The sequence below is a fragment of the Calonectris borealis genome, chromosome 2 (genome assembly GCF_964195595.1).
Source record: "Calonectris borealis chromosome 2, bCalBor7.hap1.2, whole genome shotgun sequence".
Taxonomy (NCBI): Eukaryota; Metazoa; Chordata; class Aves; order Procellariiformes; family Procellariidae; genus Calonectris; species Calonectris borealis.
This window is the reverse complement of record NC_134313.1, coordinates 101,307,063-101,323,965: the sequence shown is the minus strand read 5'-3', so window position 1 is coordinate 101,323,965 and position 16,903 is coordinate 101,307,063. Positions and strand designations below refer to the sequence as shown.

General features: G+C 40.9%; 2 protein-coding genes across 2 annotated transcripts in view; one reads left to right on the top strand and one right to left on the bottom strand.

Moving 5' to 3' along the window:
• The first annotated feature begins 131 nt into the window (after nucleotides 1-131).
• NOL7 (nucleolar protein 7) lies at nucleotides 132-4,174 on the top strand. The gene is made up of 8 exons (XM_075142795.1): nucleotides 132-337; nucleotides 455-515; nucleotides 604-662; nucleotides 834-865; nucleotides 1,932-2,013; nucleotides 2,699-2,820; nucleotides 2,901-2,978; nucleotides 3,785-4,174. Exons 1-8 carry the CDS (start codon nucleotides 165-167, stop codon nucleotides 3,856-3,858), a joined length of 681 nt encoding a protein of 226 aa, XP_074998896.1. The 5' UTR covers nucleotides 132-164; the 3' UTR covers nucleotides 3,859-4,174.
• The window catches only part of RANBP9 (RAN binding protein 9), a 42,005-nt gene continuing 29,051 nt past the window's right edge, over nucleotides 3,950-16,903 (bottom strand). The window contains exons 6-15 of the mRNA XM_075142792.1: nucleotides 16,704-16,888; nucleotides 15,820-15,932; nucleotides 14,389-14,497; nucleotides 12,783-12,973; nucleotides 10,851-10,998; nucleotides 9,028-9,149; nucleotides 6,859-7,010; nucleotides 6,034-6,145; nucleotides 5,452-5,596; nucleotides 3,950-4,144 (exon numbers count right to left, since the gene is read on the bottom strand). Coding sequence (XP_074998893.1) covers nucleotides 5,466-5,596; nucleotides 6,034-6,145; nucleotides 6,859-7,010; nucleotides 9,028-9,149; nucleotides 10,851-10,998; nucleotides 12,783-12,973; nucleotides 14,389-14,497; nucleotides 15,820-15,932; nucleotides 16,704-16,888 — 1,263 coding nt within the window. The 3' untranslated portion in view covers nucleotides 3,950-4,144; nucleotides 5,452-5,465. The remainder of the gene's footprint in view (nucleotides 4,145-5,451; nucleotides 5,597-6,033; nucleotides 6,146-6,858; nucleotides 7,011-9,027; nucleotides 9,150-10,850; nucleotides 10,999-12,782; nucleotides 12,974-14,388; nucleotides 14,498-15,819; nucleotides 15,933-16,703; nucleotides 16,889-16,903) is intronic.

Below are 16,903 nucleotides of genomic sequence, written 5' to 3'. Positions count from 1 at the left end.
TCTGCGCGCGCGGGGCGGGAGGGCGGTTACAAACGGTTGGGCGCGAGGGGGCGTGGCTCGCGGCCGCGCTCGCTCCCCGCGGCGGGGGGCGCATGCGGCTCTCCGCGGAAGGCAGGGAGCGCTTCCGGGGCGGGGGTCAGGCGGGTGCCGCGGGGGCGACGGCGATGGCGCGGCGGCAGAAGGCGGCGGGCGCGGGCAAGCGCGGGCCGCCCGCCGCGCTCCTCAGCCCTCCCTCCTCGGAGGACGAGGCGGACGAGGCCCCGGAGGAGGTGACCTTTGGCGTGGCGAGGGAGGCGGCCGAGACCGAACGGAAGCTGGTGGGGGAGGCGGCCCGGAGGTACGGACACCACCCTCCACCTACCCTAACGGCCACTCGCGCGCGAGCCGTTCCCCGTCGCGTGTCGTTCCCCCGCCCCGCGCGGCCGCCCTGACGGCGCCTCCCGCCTCCCTGCAGGCACCGGGAGCTGCTGAAGGAGAAGCGGCGGCGGCGGCAGGAGCTGTTCACGGAGCAGAAGGTACGGCGGCCTTCGCCCCCTCCCCGCGTCCGCACCCGGGGCCGGGCGGGCAGCGCCCCCGCCCCGCTAACTGCCCTCTCCCCCGCAGAAACGGAAGCTGCTTCCCGAGGCCGTGCTGCAGGAGCTGGCCGCCGCGCCGCCCGTAGGGTGAGGGGGCGTCGCGAGGCGGGTGGGTGGGTGTTTGGGTGAGCGCGGTGCGGCCCCGTCGGGTCCTGGCGTTGGGAGGCCGGAGTGGAAACGGGAGCTTTAGCAGCCTTTCAGTAAACGAAGGGAGTGTGAATTGGAAGAGTAACCCGTTGTCTTCTCCTTACTCCGCAGAGCCGATGGGCAGGCTGCAGCAGCTAACCAAGGTATGCTACGGCTCGTTTTGCTAGCACGGTGCTCTTCCTGGTGCCTCAGGATTTCATTCCTGTGCTAGAGCTGCAGTGGGGTAGCGCTCTGGTACGGAGACCTTTTGAAAGTCTCAAACTTGAATGGACTGGACAGATGGTCTGTTGTCAAGGAAAAATATCTGAGGAAAAATCTCAAGTATTTAATCTGATTCCCGTGCCTTTTACAAAAGTTGTTTGCTCTACAATGATTTCAGTTAAAATAGCTCGAGGTGTTTAAGGAAATAATGGGCAGGTGTTATAATAGAAAAAGCAAGGATTACCAGAGGGAGATTAATACTTAGCATTTGTTCAAGTTATAAAGACTATTCCTGGATAGAGTTGTTAATCACCTTGATACTTTACATCTCATAATATGATTTAATAGCATCTGTAAAAAATTAGGTAACTTTTTTTTAAATTCTGAACTAGAAAATCAAGAATCTAGAGTATCCATGACTGCTGTTTTCTAGCCCTCTTCATCTGTACTTCAAAGTACTTTACAAACAAAAATGTTTGGTTTTTTTTAAACAATTCTCTCATCTATACCTCACATAATTATATAGCTGCGTGGTGTAACTGCTACTTTTTCTTCCTTTTATTATTGTTTTAAAAAAATCTGTTGGCATGAACAAGAGATGAGCTCAGGATGATGCTTTGAATACTCAGTCTCCCTAGTACTTATTTAATGGTGAGAATGGAGCCGAGGCTGGACTCCCCTTTGTGCATTACTCGTAGCTGTTGTGTTGCACTGGATTTTTGTCCTGTGATGAATCCTGTTGTGTGGTATTGATGCTAAGGAGGGGGAAAGCTGGCTAGCGGTACTTCGGGTGGCTCCCCTGAGGCGTGCTTCCTCCCCTCCCTCTCACAGCCCTTCTGTGAGGGCAGGGCTTTCTAGCTCTTACAGCTTCTGAAAAATGCTTGTTGGAGTTGTTACAAAAGACATTTTTTCTTTTCACAGCCTAATTGTTGTTTCATTCCTGTTCCTCTTTCACTTATAGCTCTTGATTCATAATGTTTGGGAAGTTTTTTCTGTTTTCTACTTCAGGTGAAGGCTGTGGAGGTGGGGCTGCAAAGCAGAGGCAAGGCCAAAGGCAGGTGAAGACAGACAAGCAAAGAAAGGGTGCCAGGTAGGCTGCGGGAAGAAGACCCAGGGTGTCTGTCCCCTGTGGCGGCAGCGCTGCTTCTGCCTGCCTGGAGAGCGGGCTCCGCAGCAGCTGTTCTGTCACTGTATGGCTGTGCGCTCTTCTTCGCTTGATGTTCCCCCTGCTCTTCCTCTGATTGAAAGCGCTATTTATGTGTTAACAGCGCCTTTAATATGGTTCTGATACAGTATACTTGTAAAATATATACACATACGTATATATAAAAAAATCTAGAATACAAATAATTTTTATATATTATGTATATATAACTGCTATGAGAAAACTGGGCAGTCATAAGAACAGTAGTAGACGTTCTGTTATTTGCTGCTACAGGACTGGTTGCCGAGCACTGAATTCCTGCATTTCAGTCTTTTTTTCTTTTTTTTCCCCTTTTTTTGTTTGGCACTGATGTCCCTACAGAGGAATTGCACTAGCTTCTGGTAGGACTAGTTCAAGGCTCCCAAGGAACTGCTTGGGGCACATAAAGGCATGTGATGACAGGTTGAGAGCCTTGGTCCAATTTTTTCTTTTTAATACTGCTACAAAGGTTGGCTGAGCATCAGAATCCAGCACCGGCTGCTGTTGTGCTCAAGCAGCAAAGCATTGACTAGTCTATTGTTCTAGGTTCTGTAACTACGCTACAGGGATTTAAATCTCTCTATTTAACTAGGTCAACAGGAAACTATACGGCTCTGTGCTTAAAAGATCAGAGTTTAACAGGCCTCCACCAACAGCTCGCCAAAGACTTTTTAAACACTCATCTCTATGGACCAGACACCAACCGGGCACAGGGTAAGCAGTTTTCCTTAGGCAAGTCTGCATCTAGATTTGTCTGTGTTAAGCTTAGTAACTCACACTCATCTCCATTTCAGCAAATGAATTTTTTTCCCTTGAAAATAAGAAAAACCCAGTTAAAAAAGCTGCAGTTCAGTTTGTGGACAAATCTTGGGGTGAGTATAAAAAGTCAAAGTAGGTACTACTTAAAAAAATAAAAGCAAACTTTCCCATGTTGGAGGGCTGTATCTTGCTCCCTTCTAACTCAAAGAACCCAACAGTAAGGGAAGGACAACAGGGTGCTACAGCCTGCACGGGTGTAGTCAGTGCTCTGCTGGGCAGGATGTATAGGACAGTACTTGAAAAAAATCACCTCATTTTTGTTACATTAAGAAACAGCATCTGGGCCTAGAGCCATATTTACGTGTTGGAATAAATACGTTACTAATTGTTATTTCAGCCTGCAAACTGTCAGCTGTTGGAAGCCACTTCAGATATGTGTAAAACTTAAAGCAGGGATGCCAAGGTCCCAGAACTGTGTGAGCACACGGAAATAGCACCTATTTCTCCTCATAAAAAAATGACCTTACAGAAGTGAATGGGGACAGACTCACACATGCATCGGCTGTAGCCACACTCTGCCACTGAGTGACACAAGCAGAGTCTGTGAGGCTCACGAACACCGAAGGCAAAAGTTGCTGATGCTTAGCAGGCAGCCTGCTTTTCAGTTGTGCTTCAGAAGTGAAAGCACTGCTGCCCCCCCGCCCTCCTGCTCAAGGAGATAGATTGGCACAAGTTGGTACCTCCAGCAGCAGAAGCCAGCTGTTGTATGTGAACTATGATAGGAAGTTTATCAGCTTTCCAGTCAGTTGTTCTGTTCTGAAATGCTGCAGTAATCAATGGATTGCTGCTTCTCCAGTGGATGGGCAAAGAAAATGGTAACTAACAGCTTTTCTGTTTGTTTTGTTTTTTTTTTTTTAAGGGCAAGAAAAAAAGCAAAGAGCAACAAGGTTTAAAAAACGCTGGCTCTCAACACAGATTAAGAATAGAGTATGAAGACAGCTTTTTCACAAGATGCTACTAAAGACTTTTACTGAAAGTTAGTCTCTTGACACAACAAAGATGTTTTTTCCCCACTTCATCATCACTCTGCTTTCAGCTCCAGCCACCAGAAAGCACTAACCTTCACAAAGCTGTGCCTGAACTGACTTCCCTGTTCTCTTCCCTCCCCCTTGCAGGGGTGGTCAGGGAAGGCAAGAAGCAGCTGGGCCAGGGCCATGACAGAACAGCTGGTGTTATGAGCAGGCTTGTAGAGCTGGTGCTACTCCATGAGGCAGCTCCTCTGCAGAGAATAAAGATGAACAATGTTGTACTCACTGTTCTGGATGCTGTGTTTCTTACAACACTCAACTATTCCTGCTTTCTCAGTTATTTGCATCGCTAAAGAGAGGCTGTATCCTAATACCAGAATTGTTAAGTCAGTTCACAAAGCAGGGACACTACTGTCCAGACTGATGATTACTTTCAAGGAATAAGGTTTTTTCCCCCCATCTTCACTTCAGGGAGTACCGAATAAGCTTCCATTGGCACCTTGACTTTGCCCTGCTAGCTAGACTTGCTTCATGGCAAGAACACAGTTAAACCTTTAACTTCTGACAGCCCAACCGCTGCTGCGCTCTGATGCCGGGAAGTGGCACCCCCAGTTTGACCATTGAGCCGCTGTTCTGCATTCGTGGGTTTATGTGAGAACCACTGTTCTAGGATGGAACTCTAGAACCAAGAAAACGTAGCATACGAGTCCATGCTACCGTGTATGTAGAAGTAAGTTTTTAATGGCTGGTTAATTATGATATCACTACATTTTATTGCAATATAGTACTATTTAAGCACTTTAAAAATGCAAGGTGTACAAAGATTAAATTAAGACTGTAAATTGACTAAATATTTGGTTTTTATATAAATAGGTCATAACCACACTGTGTTGACATGTAATACTGTTATAATACAACAGTTAAACTGGTGAGTCTACACAACAGAAGCTGTCCGTAGTTAAACAAGGAAACAAAGTTGAAAAGACCATGTTAAAACAAAAAACTACTAAGATCAACAGGTTGGGATTGTAAGTAGCAACAAACATATTCACTCAGCTCCTGAGTAATTCAAGTTTTACAGTACACATTAAAAAATATCATTTCTTCCCATCAACACTATATATCCAAACCATCAGGTGTTTATGCATTTTGCAAATTACACTGATTGAACTATGTAACAATGGGGGTGGAGGTTGGCAAGTCATCCTGCTTGACGTTTACATCACCCACATGCTAATACATCCATCTTTTCTAGTCTTCCGTCCCACCACAAGGTAGCAGGATTTTTGGTTTGTTTTGGACAATCGTTTAAAGGATTGATACTTGTCAATTTGCATGTCTGGCATTATCAGTGATACTTTCAACTCTTAGTTGTCTAAGAGGTTTAAAGATGGAAATTTTCTCCTAACACTAAGTTAGAAATCATTTGCATCATGCTGTAAACTAGGAAGCAACATAAAGCGACAGACTTGTCCTTAGTACATAATTAAAATTCCAAATTCCAGTCAGCAGAGCTGGTCTACTTTCCATGTTGAGTATGCCACACCACCTTTCAGACCTTCAGATGCATAGCTAGTGTAGGTAGTCTTCCACTGTGGCGAATGCGCAGGATCCAATTCCTGATCGAGCCATCAATCCCAGACACTGTGACGCTTGTCCCATTGCTAGGGCAAGCGGTGGTTGCTTTGGCAGATTGTGAGTCTCTGAAAAAGAATCACAGTGGCACTTAAAATACCCCATTAATTTCATAGTAATGCACTGAAAACTTGCCTTTTAAGCTTGCTTAAGTCATTCATTTCAAAATTCGTGTTTACTTGCAAAGTTTGCTCTTGCAGCAAGACAGAGCAGGAGCAACAAAGGGACATTTTCAAATTCCCTGCATAGCACCATTATTGAGCAGGCCCACTTTTGCTTTGAACACCACCACCACCACGACAACAATTACATCTGTTACACTAATATGCCCCGAAAACTACCCCTCTCTCTTACTGAAAGAGCATACCAGAACACTGCTATGCTTCGTTAATCCCTCAGCCAGCCCACGACTGAGTCCAGCAACAACGCCTGCGAGCAGCAGTGCTACCTGTCTGGCACGGAAGGCATGCTGTGCCACGCGTGAAAACCACCGGGCCTTACTTACCTAGTATTGCACTATTCAGTACAGAGCACACAGGTTCTCTTTGTATCGGGTCAAGCTGCTTCCCTACAGGGCTGCTCCAGGGGTCTGAATACGCAAGTAAACTGAATGCATCCTGCGGAAAGATGACTTGTATTACATCTGACAGCTATACTCTACTAGTGAAAACGAGGGCTATTTTCTTCACCTATTTGGATTCAGAATCACAAAGGTGCTTGTCAGTGTCCTTCATCAATATGAAAGGATAAAAAGAAATTGTAACTTTCCTTAATGGAGGACTTGCTCCATTTTGAGCAAGCAGTGTTTTTCCCCACAGAAAGACAAAAGTTAACAGGATTTTAGTAAGTGATGGGGAAAGAGAAAACAGACTGAAAATTGCACGCAGCCAGTCTTTGGCGGGGGAATTCTTTTCCAGAGCAGTCGCAAATCAAGGTAAACCAATTAACACACAGAGTAACAAAGAGAGCCGATTTCAGGCATCTGTATCAATCCTCTTTCTGGCGGTTCATTTATCATTAGAGCTGAAAACGGCACTTTGATTCAAGAGGCCAAGCTACATGGTCAGAAATGAGATAGAGGGAAGTGCTAAATTCTTCTCTGGTTTTAATTGTATTACAGTATGAAATTATCTTCCCTGTGAATGTGCTACACAGACAAGACAGGAGACAGTGCTACACCACAGCTGAATAGAATACTGCTCTCAAACAAACAAAAGAAAAATCACAGAAGTTAAAGCAGAACAGTATTGCAATGCCGCATGCTGTGGAAAGTTTATGCTGGGCCGTACAGTTATTCACCTTAACACCACAATTTCCAGATTAAACATACCTTGAGCATTTTCTTATTCGCTGTGTTTTTGCCACATTCTCTTCTTAGTTGCTCACTCATTGCTTGCAATTCTCTTCCAAAATGGATCATCCTTTCAATAGCCGCTTGGCTGCCACCACATAGCTGACGTCTTAACTGACTTGAATCTACTTCTGCAAAAATGATACCGTCATCATCACCACTAACAGAGCTGACAATAACAGTCTATGGATCTAGAGAATCTGCACTGATTTCACTCAAAAGACATCTGCCTTCTCAGAGAGAAAGCGCATCGGGCCAGAGACCTTGGCATAACGTACTCCTACACCGAGCGCTCTTGAATTGCTCCTTTACGAGCATTGAGAGACTTAGGTAACTAATGGCAAAGGCTGTCTACACATGCTGTTTAGTTTAAAATCAACCATTGCAAAATAACTAGACTACAAACCAAAATCGTAAATCAACCCTTGGCTTCTCTGAAAGTTCTGCTTTTTTTAAATTTACAACTAAAGCAACTGGTGGAAAAAAAAAAAACCAAAAACATTTGTCTATTCCTTGCCTTTTTTCATTAATGGAATCAAGTTTTGAACATTTTAATTATGAAACCATTCTTCTTTCTGATTTTAACATTGCTATCTAGTGATGTATTTTGACCACTATTTCAAACAAGGATTTGTAAGTGGCCAGTTCACTTTTTTTTTTTTTTTTTTTAAGATGTGAGCATATCACCTCCGGGAAAAAATCTGCCTACTTAACATTACATACACAGCTCTAAGGAGAATATATACATATTTCAAAAAGCAGAAAACCACCAAAAAAACCACCAAACTCAAACTGTGGGGAATAAACAATGTAGGTTGAGGAGCCACATTTCTTTTTTACAAAGGTGAAGCACCACAAGTCTTCAAGCACTGTTGTTCGTTGCTAGCTGCAGCCCAGTCTAGGACATCACTTTCCAAAGGCAGAAAACAACTACGTTAAAAAAAACCCAAAACAACTCTGCGCCCTGTGCAGCTGCTTCATGTCTGTCACAGCAAGCCTCTGTGGAAAAGGCTGCAAGAGAGTAAAGAAGTGTTTTGTTTTTTCTGTCACAGAAATGACGCCTTGTTGTTATCCAGTTTCAGAGCATAATGCAGAGAAACAGCCTGGAAATTTGCATCTCCCCCCTCCAGAGCTGTAACAGAATTGTATTTGCCTTTCAACAGTTACCTAGTATTTACCAGCAAAGCTGCCTGATCAGCAGCAGCACACGCCCTCAGAACTGTGAAGCGTTCGTAGGCATCTCTAAGTACCACTGCATTCTGAAAGTTTACCAGCTATGTCAGCGATGTCATCAGCGATGATGAGTTTCACATTTCATTTAAACTACCTATTAATTAATGTCTGGTTAAATCAATTGTTTGAGAAGACAGTTCCGCAACTGCAGAAATGGCTGGGCTGGATTCCTCCCTTTCTTCAGACACGGCCAGCAATAGCAACCCTTGTCTAAGCTCCAGCCTGCATACACTTAAGTGATATGACTGCCTTTACTGGACAGGGACAGTTAGCACCGTAACTGACAGAATAAATGGTATCTTTATACGGTGTGCTGGCAATCAGAGGGTATTTAAATACTCGTTTGTTACTAACGTCAACAGGTATGACTGAGTATAAAGCAGGTTAAGTAAAACAAAGTTATTTTTTAGACAACTATGTAAAACAGGATTTTTTTTGGTGGAAAACTTTTTTTTTTAATCTCAGTTCCCAAATATAGTTCTTTTCTTGTGCATTTAATATTAGCATTTTGCATTCTTCAATACAAGTGATTTGGAATTTCTACTCTTACTGTCGAGTGCAAAAATGCCATGAGAACCATAAGTGGTAAGAGGACTCGGGGAAGAGGGAGAAGCAATCTGCCAACCCTAACCCAGGCGTGCTACACAATAGGATGTTTCTTCTCAAAGGTACTTCCTTAGAAATTGATGCTAGTTTCAATATCCATGAGTTACCAATTTCCCCTGTTCTCACACTGACATTGGACCACCTAAATCAGTGGTTATAAGATTTGCATCTAACAACAGCAAAACAAACAAACAAACAAAAAAAAGATTTGAGCAAATATCCCTAATTTTCAAGTTGGGAAGCATTGCAAGTAAAAACATAACCTTGTTGCCATCACTTAATAAAAATGTAAGAAATATCACTGCAGACCCATTTCTGTGTCACATTCTTCCATTTCGTGATCATGTTTAGAACTACCATTTAGGAAGCCATTGGATGAAGTCTCTGCAACCCCATTGGAGTAGTGATCTGTTTCCATGTCTACATCATTGCTGAAAAGAGAGTAACAAATAAAAGTTTTACTCATATGAAAGTACTTAGGGTTATCTTCTTCACAACTTCAGCACAGTACTTCCTCATCTTGGCTACTGAAAAGCTGCTTTTAAATATTGCCAAGTTAGACCACAGGTTTTTCCATAGCAACTGGTGATACCAGAGCACCAGGGAAATTTTAACGCTCTCTCAACTAACATTAGCATTCAGTAAAGTAACATTTTCAGATGCTGAAAAATTAAACGTGTCCACCATTATTCAGGAGTAAGTAGTATAACACTTTCTAAATACACACCAAAAGTTCTTACCTTCTTTATATATCTGTACATACACAGAGCTGGAGAAAATGCATTGAGAAAATATACTATTCCCACTTCTTTTTTTTTAAAGACACAGTTAACTTAATATACAGCCTACTTTGAGAATATCATATTTAGGTAAATAATTTTTTCAAAAAAGCCTTGATCTCTCATTTACTCTCAGTGGAATGACAGGGAAAAAGAAGAAAAACCCAAAGCAAATACTGAGTAAACCAAGACACTGAAGAGATACTCAGAGGCAAATCCAGAGCATACAACACTCCACCACACTTTGCTCGCAGCAGGTCACAGAAGCACTTTTAGAAAACGCCAGCATGGCTCTGGGGACTGCGCTTTGCTGACAGTTACACCCTAATCTGTTTTATTTCATCATGGAGAATGACAGCCTAAAACCTCTCTCAAGACCAAAAAGATTCAATTTAAAAGTTTAGTATCTTGCTTCTAAGCAACCATAAATACTCAGCTTCCTTTGAGGAAGGAAACCAAAAGGCCTCTCTAACTGGGCAACACTGCAGCCAAGGAACTGTCTTCCTCCTTCGAGAAAAATCTCGAAGTTGCCTGGACACTGCCAGGCTTTTTGGCAAAGGCAATTGCTGATGCAAATACAAATCATGAAGTTAAAAAGTAAATTGTTACTCTTACTTTTTTCCCCCCAATCATCACTATCCAACTGAAATACTCTTTGTTATCACCACCACATCATCACATCATAGTTTTGGGAATCCATCTCGGACAATGTGGCCGAGTACTGTTGTATTTCACATTAAATTAGGTTCTGCTGCATCTGTGTAACCCAGATCTTAATATTACTGGTTATGAATAACCATATTAACCCCGGTTAATACTTCTATTTTCATTCTCTGAATTGAATGTGTTTGCGCAAGTGACAGTGATTGGAGTAGGCAAACAATTCTTGTGTATGCAACGGAAGGGAGTCCACATTTCATATGCATCTCAATTGTGTTTACTTTGCAGATACTGCCACAAATGGAGAGTATCTGGAAAACTTTTCATTACCTACATGCAATAAGCTTAAATCAATGTCAGTGGCTTGAATTAAAATCCCAAGTGCCAGAGAGCTAGTTAATCTTCACTCTACAACTTCAAAACTGACCATAAATAGCTATAAGCAAGGTAATTTGTTTTTGACCATTGCATTTCTTTAACCAAACAGGAGAAATCATTCTGTTGAGCTTGAGAAGTTAAACCAAAACCACAGCGCACTAGAGTGATCACAGGCTGTTGGCCCCTTACACTACATGTTTTAACTGTCCTTGAAAAAAAATCACATCACAACCCACTGAAAACTCTTCTCTGCAATACAAGCACGTGGACAACACAAGCCTTAGTGTAAGTTAGAAGCATCTGAAGTTTATTCACCTGGAATAGCTGTTAACCTGCTGTGATCTTGATACATTTATGTTGTTGAGCTCTGGTACATTCAAGCTGGTGGTCATGTGTTTACTGTGACAGTAAGATTGATGCGCTTTATTTGATATTACTCCATTACTGCAACTACTTTCAAACCCTGAAAGAAAGTTTTAATAATTGTAATCATCTACAAATTTATTTGTAAGTACCGATTTATACAAGTGAAATAAGTATAGCTCAATTGTTCCTGGTCAGTAAACGCTGGATTTGCCAGACAAATAAACCCAAATACTTAGCCTCCATGTTTCAGGTATTTGAACCTCTAAGGCTTCTACAGTGCAGAAGTTAAGCATTATTTAACAAATACTAACACACACATGAGAAGGTTTTTCAGTTGTACTTATACACCAGTAAACCAGAAAACTGCATCAGCTTAGAATAATTTTTTAGAACTGATACATTGTTTCTGAAAGATCTGAAAATCTTTTCTAGGCCACTGTTATCATTATGAATGGAAGCAGACATGCATCTTACTAATTCTTAATCACATAATTCTCTTGATAAACATGCAGTAAAATTCAGCACTGAAAATACTTTACATATTGCTACACTTAAATACAACCTCCCTCCTTCCCCATATAATTATTTTAACTGTTAATATTGTGCTTTGCTAAATAAAATTACACCATGCTGTGAAATTATGATGTCTGGCTAAAATCTCTTCTTACCCTTCCAAAATATAATAAAAAACCTACGATTTGAAGCAAACATATAATTGCCAGTTCTATCAAGCCCAAAAGCTGGAGCTCCCTCATATCTTCTAATATAGAAACAGGTCACAGGAAAGGGCTTATTATAAACAATACAGTTGCCGCCATTCAGGAAATCCCAAACCGCCATTCTAATAATACATTCATCAACTTGCTTATTAAGTGGTGCCTCTATTTTCAAAATTAGAAAGTTAGAGGTACTTCCTACAATACATCCCAATAACCACCGGAAGAACAAACAGAAAATCTGAGTGGACCTCCACTCCCACACGTGATAGCACTGTCTCGACACAGAAGGAAGAAAAGCGAAGCTGCTGCCTTTCCAAGGGCAGCAAGTATTCTGGTGGTCAGGCCACACTGGCTTCCTACTCAATCCCACTGAGAGAAAAAAGAAAAAAAAAAAGGTCCCCAATCAGCTCCAGTTTGGATTTAAGAATGAAGCAGAAGTGAAAGCTGATGGCCTCTGCTACCGTAAGAGTCTTGGGTTCAAAGATGACACAATAACGTACCATTTTAACATGCCCAACTTCTCCGCAGGGGTGCTTCGGAAGGCACAGGGATCCCCCCCATAGGCACGGGGCTGCTCTGAACACTCGTGGCTTCCCACTGAAGCTTTACCACCACCTAGATGCTCTCAGAACTGTTTCAACTGTGCAGACTGAAATTTGGCTGCCAGCAGAAAGTCTTTTACTTAAGTCCACCACCTAGCTTCTGGTATTTCCTACACAAGAGCAGCTGTTCCTACTACTCCATAAACACCATAGGAAATGGATCGTATACACCACTTACTGGATTTAAACCACCTTGCCCAAGCCATAAATTAGCACCGAAAGGACAACAGAAATTTGTGTCAGAACCCTTCCATCTCCCGGAAGCAAGCATTTCTTAGAAATCAGTGGCAACCTACTTTGCAAACCCTTAGTAAAACCAAGGGCACATGCAAAGAAGATTTGATTCTATTTCTACACTTTCCATTTCCCCAGTGACTGAGAATCATGTATTTTTATCGTTAAAACTATACTTTTTTACAAAGCATCCAGTATCAACTTTTAAATAAAACAAATTGTCAGTCTGCGAGTATTTGTAACTTTTCCCAATACATAAATGTAAAAAAAGTCTACATGGTGTGGTATATCCAAATCTATATGGTATATCCTCCACATCAACTTACCAGAAAAGTGTGTGCTGCTCCCTTTGCCTGTTGCCAAATTGTGAATATTCATTCCATGGCTGGGACTCATGCTAGGACTACTGAATGATCGTGGGCTAACAGGGTAACTATCTTGAGATTTTGGACTGTGGCCTCCCAAACACCGCACTTCACTGTCTGTACCATTCACCATCTCTATAAACTGGCGCACCCTAAACAAAAGGCAAAAAAGTTAAGCTAATAAAACAATTTACACATTTCAATTTACCAACGACAGCAACGAGTTAATTTTAGTGTTAAATATACAAGAAGTCTGACTCAAGAAAATGCTGGATGTCAGTAACCCAATCATCAATAAGCTTTGGAGTATTCAGCCAAAAATACACAATTACAAAATTCGTGAGGGAGGAGAAGAGGAATATTACCCTTCCAGGACAGACTTTGTCAATAAGTCCTCAAAGTTTAGAGAACTAAACTATATTTTCTTGTTTTAATGGTTTTGCTTTATTGGCAGGGGCAAGGTTATTTCTTGAGAAGGGTATGTCGTTACGTTGTCATGTCTGTCATTTCTCTCAAAGTAAATGAGAACATAGTTTGACTGTCTGGAACAGTAAGCATTAAACGGTAACTCTTAACATTAAACATTTGCACTAGAAAACAGTTTGAAAAGCAAGCTCATATACAAACCTTCCCTTTAGAGACTGTTGCTCTTTGTCAATTTTATTTTAGACAAGGAGGTTTTACTATGGACTCTAAGGAAGCTCAGAACTACTGCTTTATGTTTTAGGCCTGGATAGCCTCAATAGCACAGGCAAAATTTAGACAGACAGATTGAGAAAAAAGATAACATACAGTTGACGTTATCGAGTGAAGTCTTTCATCAAAATGTTTGCATTTTGTGAATTCTGTAATAAGTCTGCAGTACTATCACGTGAATTCTGTTCAGCACTTGAGCTTGACAGACTTCAAACACATTCCAAGTTACTTAACTGAACATAAAAATTGAAGTGCTTTGTTCTTATAGGAGATAACAGATTTTTTTCCGCATTCAAACACTACAACGTGATACAAAATTCTGGAGGATCAGCGCAGCTGGCAAGTAAAAATGCCAGAATGAAGGTGACTACTGTGTGCCTGGGAAGCCAAGAGAACTCTTTGGGATTACAGAATTTCCACAGTATTAGCAAGAGGTTTCTAGTAAAGTGACATGGAGTGAAGCAGCTCATTTAAACTGGTCTTTTAAGTCAGTCACCCATTTGGAGGAACAGACCAACTTATGCCAACACGACTCTTAACCTTCTTGAATATGATACTGTATCAGATTACATTTGAAGTTTTACTTGACACCCAAACTGATTAAAATTGATTTAAAAAAATACAAAACTTAGTTCTAGAGAACAAGTCTACAGTGAGATGTGAATTATGCTGCAAAACAGGACCTTGATGACAAAACCTAGTTAAACATGTAGCAAATAATATAGCATAAAAAAGTGAACTACACACATTTTCTAAAAAATGCTGCTTAACTTTGTTTAAATTTCTGTGAAAGCTTTAAATGAGTAACTGTCTTGTCTCAGAAGGTACTGTGCCATCTATAAACACACATCTGTATAATTTGAAGACTCACTTTAATGCAAATAAGAGATTAGGATTTCTTTCTAGTAAACTTGGATACAACTGTTGTGTTGTTTCAATGGCTTCTCCCATTCTTCCTGCTAAAACCAATTTCTGAATTCCTGTTCACCAAAAAACAAATAAGAGATTAGGATTTTTTTCTAGTAAACTTGGATACAGCTGTTATGTTGTTTCAATGGGTTCTCCATTCATCCTGCCAAAACCAATTTCTGAATTTCTGTTCACCAAAACCAACATCAGTTAAATGGACAGCTTACGGATTAATACATGTAAATTAACGATTAAAAGACACTGCAACCATCAATCAACAAGGTTTTTTCCTCTTAGAAAAAAATAAAGAAAGATCATGCTTCCTTAAAATGTTCAATAGGAAAATTTAAGAACTGCACTCCACCTACATATACCTAAATGAGTACTCAGTATTTGTATTTATTGCCAGCATACAACTGCTTTGTACTCAGATTGCACATTTCGAGCTAGATTAAGGTTGCAGACACTCTTCTGCAGTTTAGTTCTCATTTTCACACCTTTATAAATAAGCACATACCAAACTATCGTCACCCAAGAACATCCAAATTGCATCCCGCTCCCACAGGTTCAATTTTGACTAAGGAAAACAAAATTTAGTCTCTCTCACCTACAACATGTACTTCCAGTCAGGTTACAGTTGACTAAACCTTTCCACAACAGTCCCTGCTTTAGTTGATGCTTCTGTTGCTGTAACCGGGCACAAGTCGCAAACAGCCTCACAGCTCTATCCACCAACAGAGAAATTGATCCAAATGAAAAACAGCCCAACGAATGGGTTATTTTTCAACCAGAGCAGTTTCCCCATGTGGTATGTCATGCAGTCACACAAATGCTTGTGGTCATACAGCAGGGATTTAAATGAAGGGGGAAGGCACTGTTTAATCAGGCTGCCAAACAGCACTGCCACAACAAGTTAGAACTGAACTGCTGTTAGTTCTCCTTGTCCTCTTCCCCCTCACATCTGTAAGCAGGAAAACTCAAATTTGATTTAACTTACAAAGCATTCTCCAAATTCTGCCCCTTTTCACAGTTAAAAGTCTAAATGTTTGTCAAGACTAAGTTTTATATTCCTGTTTGTGACTGATCATTAGCTCTCACAAACACTCGTTTAGAGACATTACACACATTTGTTTAAGACAGATCACAATTTTCCACTCAAGAGAAAGACAACAGGCAATTTACCGCATTCCGCTACACCAAACAAGTTCCAAAGTGTTAGTGCGGAAGTTCATCTTGACCAGCTGTTCTTACGTATGTAACTTTACATGACAGCAACGAACTGTACTATGGAGTAGTGTTGAAAGGAAATTCTACAATGATGCTTAAGAGAAAGTTTTATGTAGTATTTGTTTAAGGGAGGAAAAAAAGGATGTAACATGCTTTCCAGCCTTACTTTGTCTATTTTTAATGGAAGCTAATTCTTCTAGCACAGTCTGGTCTGTGGATCTGGCGAATGCCTCTGCTGTTGCACAGTATCCATGGTGAACTAAGTAAGATGATACCATTCTGAAAATAAACAAAAACAAAACCCAGAAACACTCATTAAATACAGGTAAGAAACCAAAAACTTCTGAAAAAAACAGACTGAATTAAAGAATTCTACTTGATATTCAGAAATTTCTGTACAAGTCAGGCAAAAGTAATTCAGTTAAGAGCCAGCATCTTCTCCAAAACACTGCACATAAAAACAATTAAAAAATCAATATATCATTTTATTATGATGAATTTTAATAAAAATGATTCATCACCCAAAGGTAGACTCAATTAAAATATTACCTGCTAATTAAGTTTCTTTTTTTGCTCATTACATACACTGAAGTGGAAATTTCTACATGCTAATTTTTTGTTTTCACTGAAGAAATAAAAAATGCAACGCCTCAACCACCATTTTTCCAAGTGAGACACTAACGAGCCACAACTTAACCTGGCACGCCCAAGTCTGAAAACGCGAACGGAAATCTGCAGAGCCCCAAGTATTGAAACCGCCCATTACAACCATGGCAATTTTTCTAAACTCCCCAATCCACATTAGATAGGTCAAATCGGAATGGACGGCTTACACTCATCATTAATGATGTAGATAACTCTTGCCCAAACATCTGTTCATGCTCAATTTTATACGTTTATCAAACTTGTTATGTTAACAAAACTGTTTGTGCTAGTTTTTACTATTATCTGTAATTTTTTGCACAAGACAATAGGTACAATGTTTAAACATCTCTGAAATCATGCAATTATTAACTTTTTTTTTTAAATGAACAATATTAAAAGTCTTACTTCTGAATCATTGTTTGCCACTCTCCTTCCCGATCTCCTATTGGAAATCTGTCAATCTGTGCTTGAATTTTGGTTCTCCATTCTCGCATATAGTCTTCAATATCAAATACAAATGGGTGTTGTCCAAAATTAGCATCCACAACCTCTCCTGGTGTTTGAAGCCCTACTGTAGGGTACAAGTTTGGCTGCAAGAAATTTTT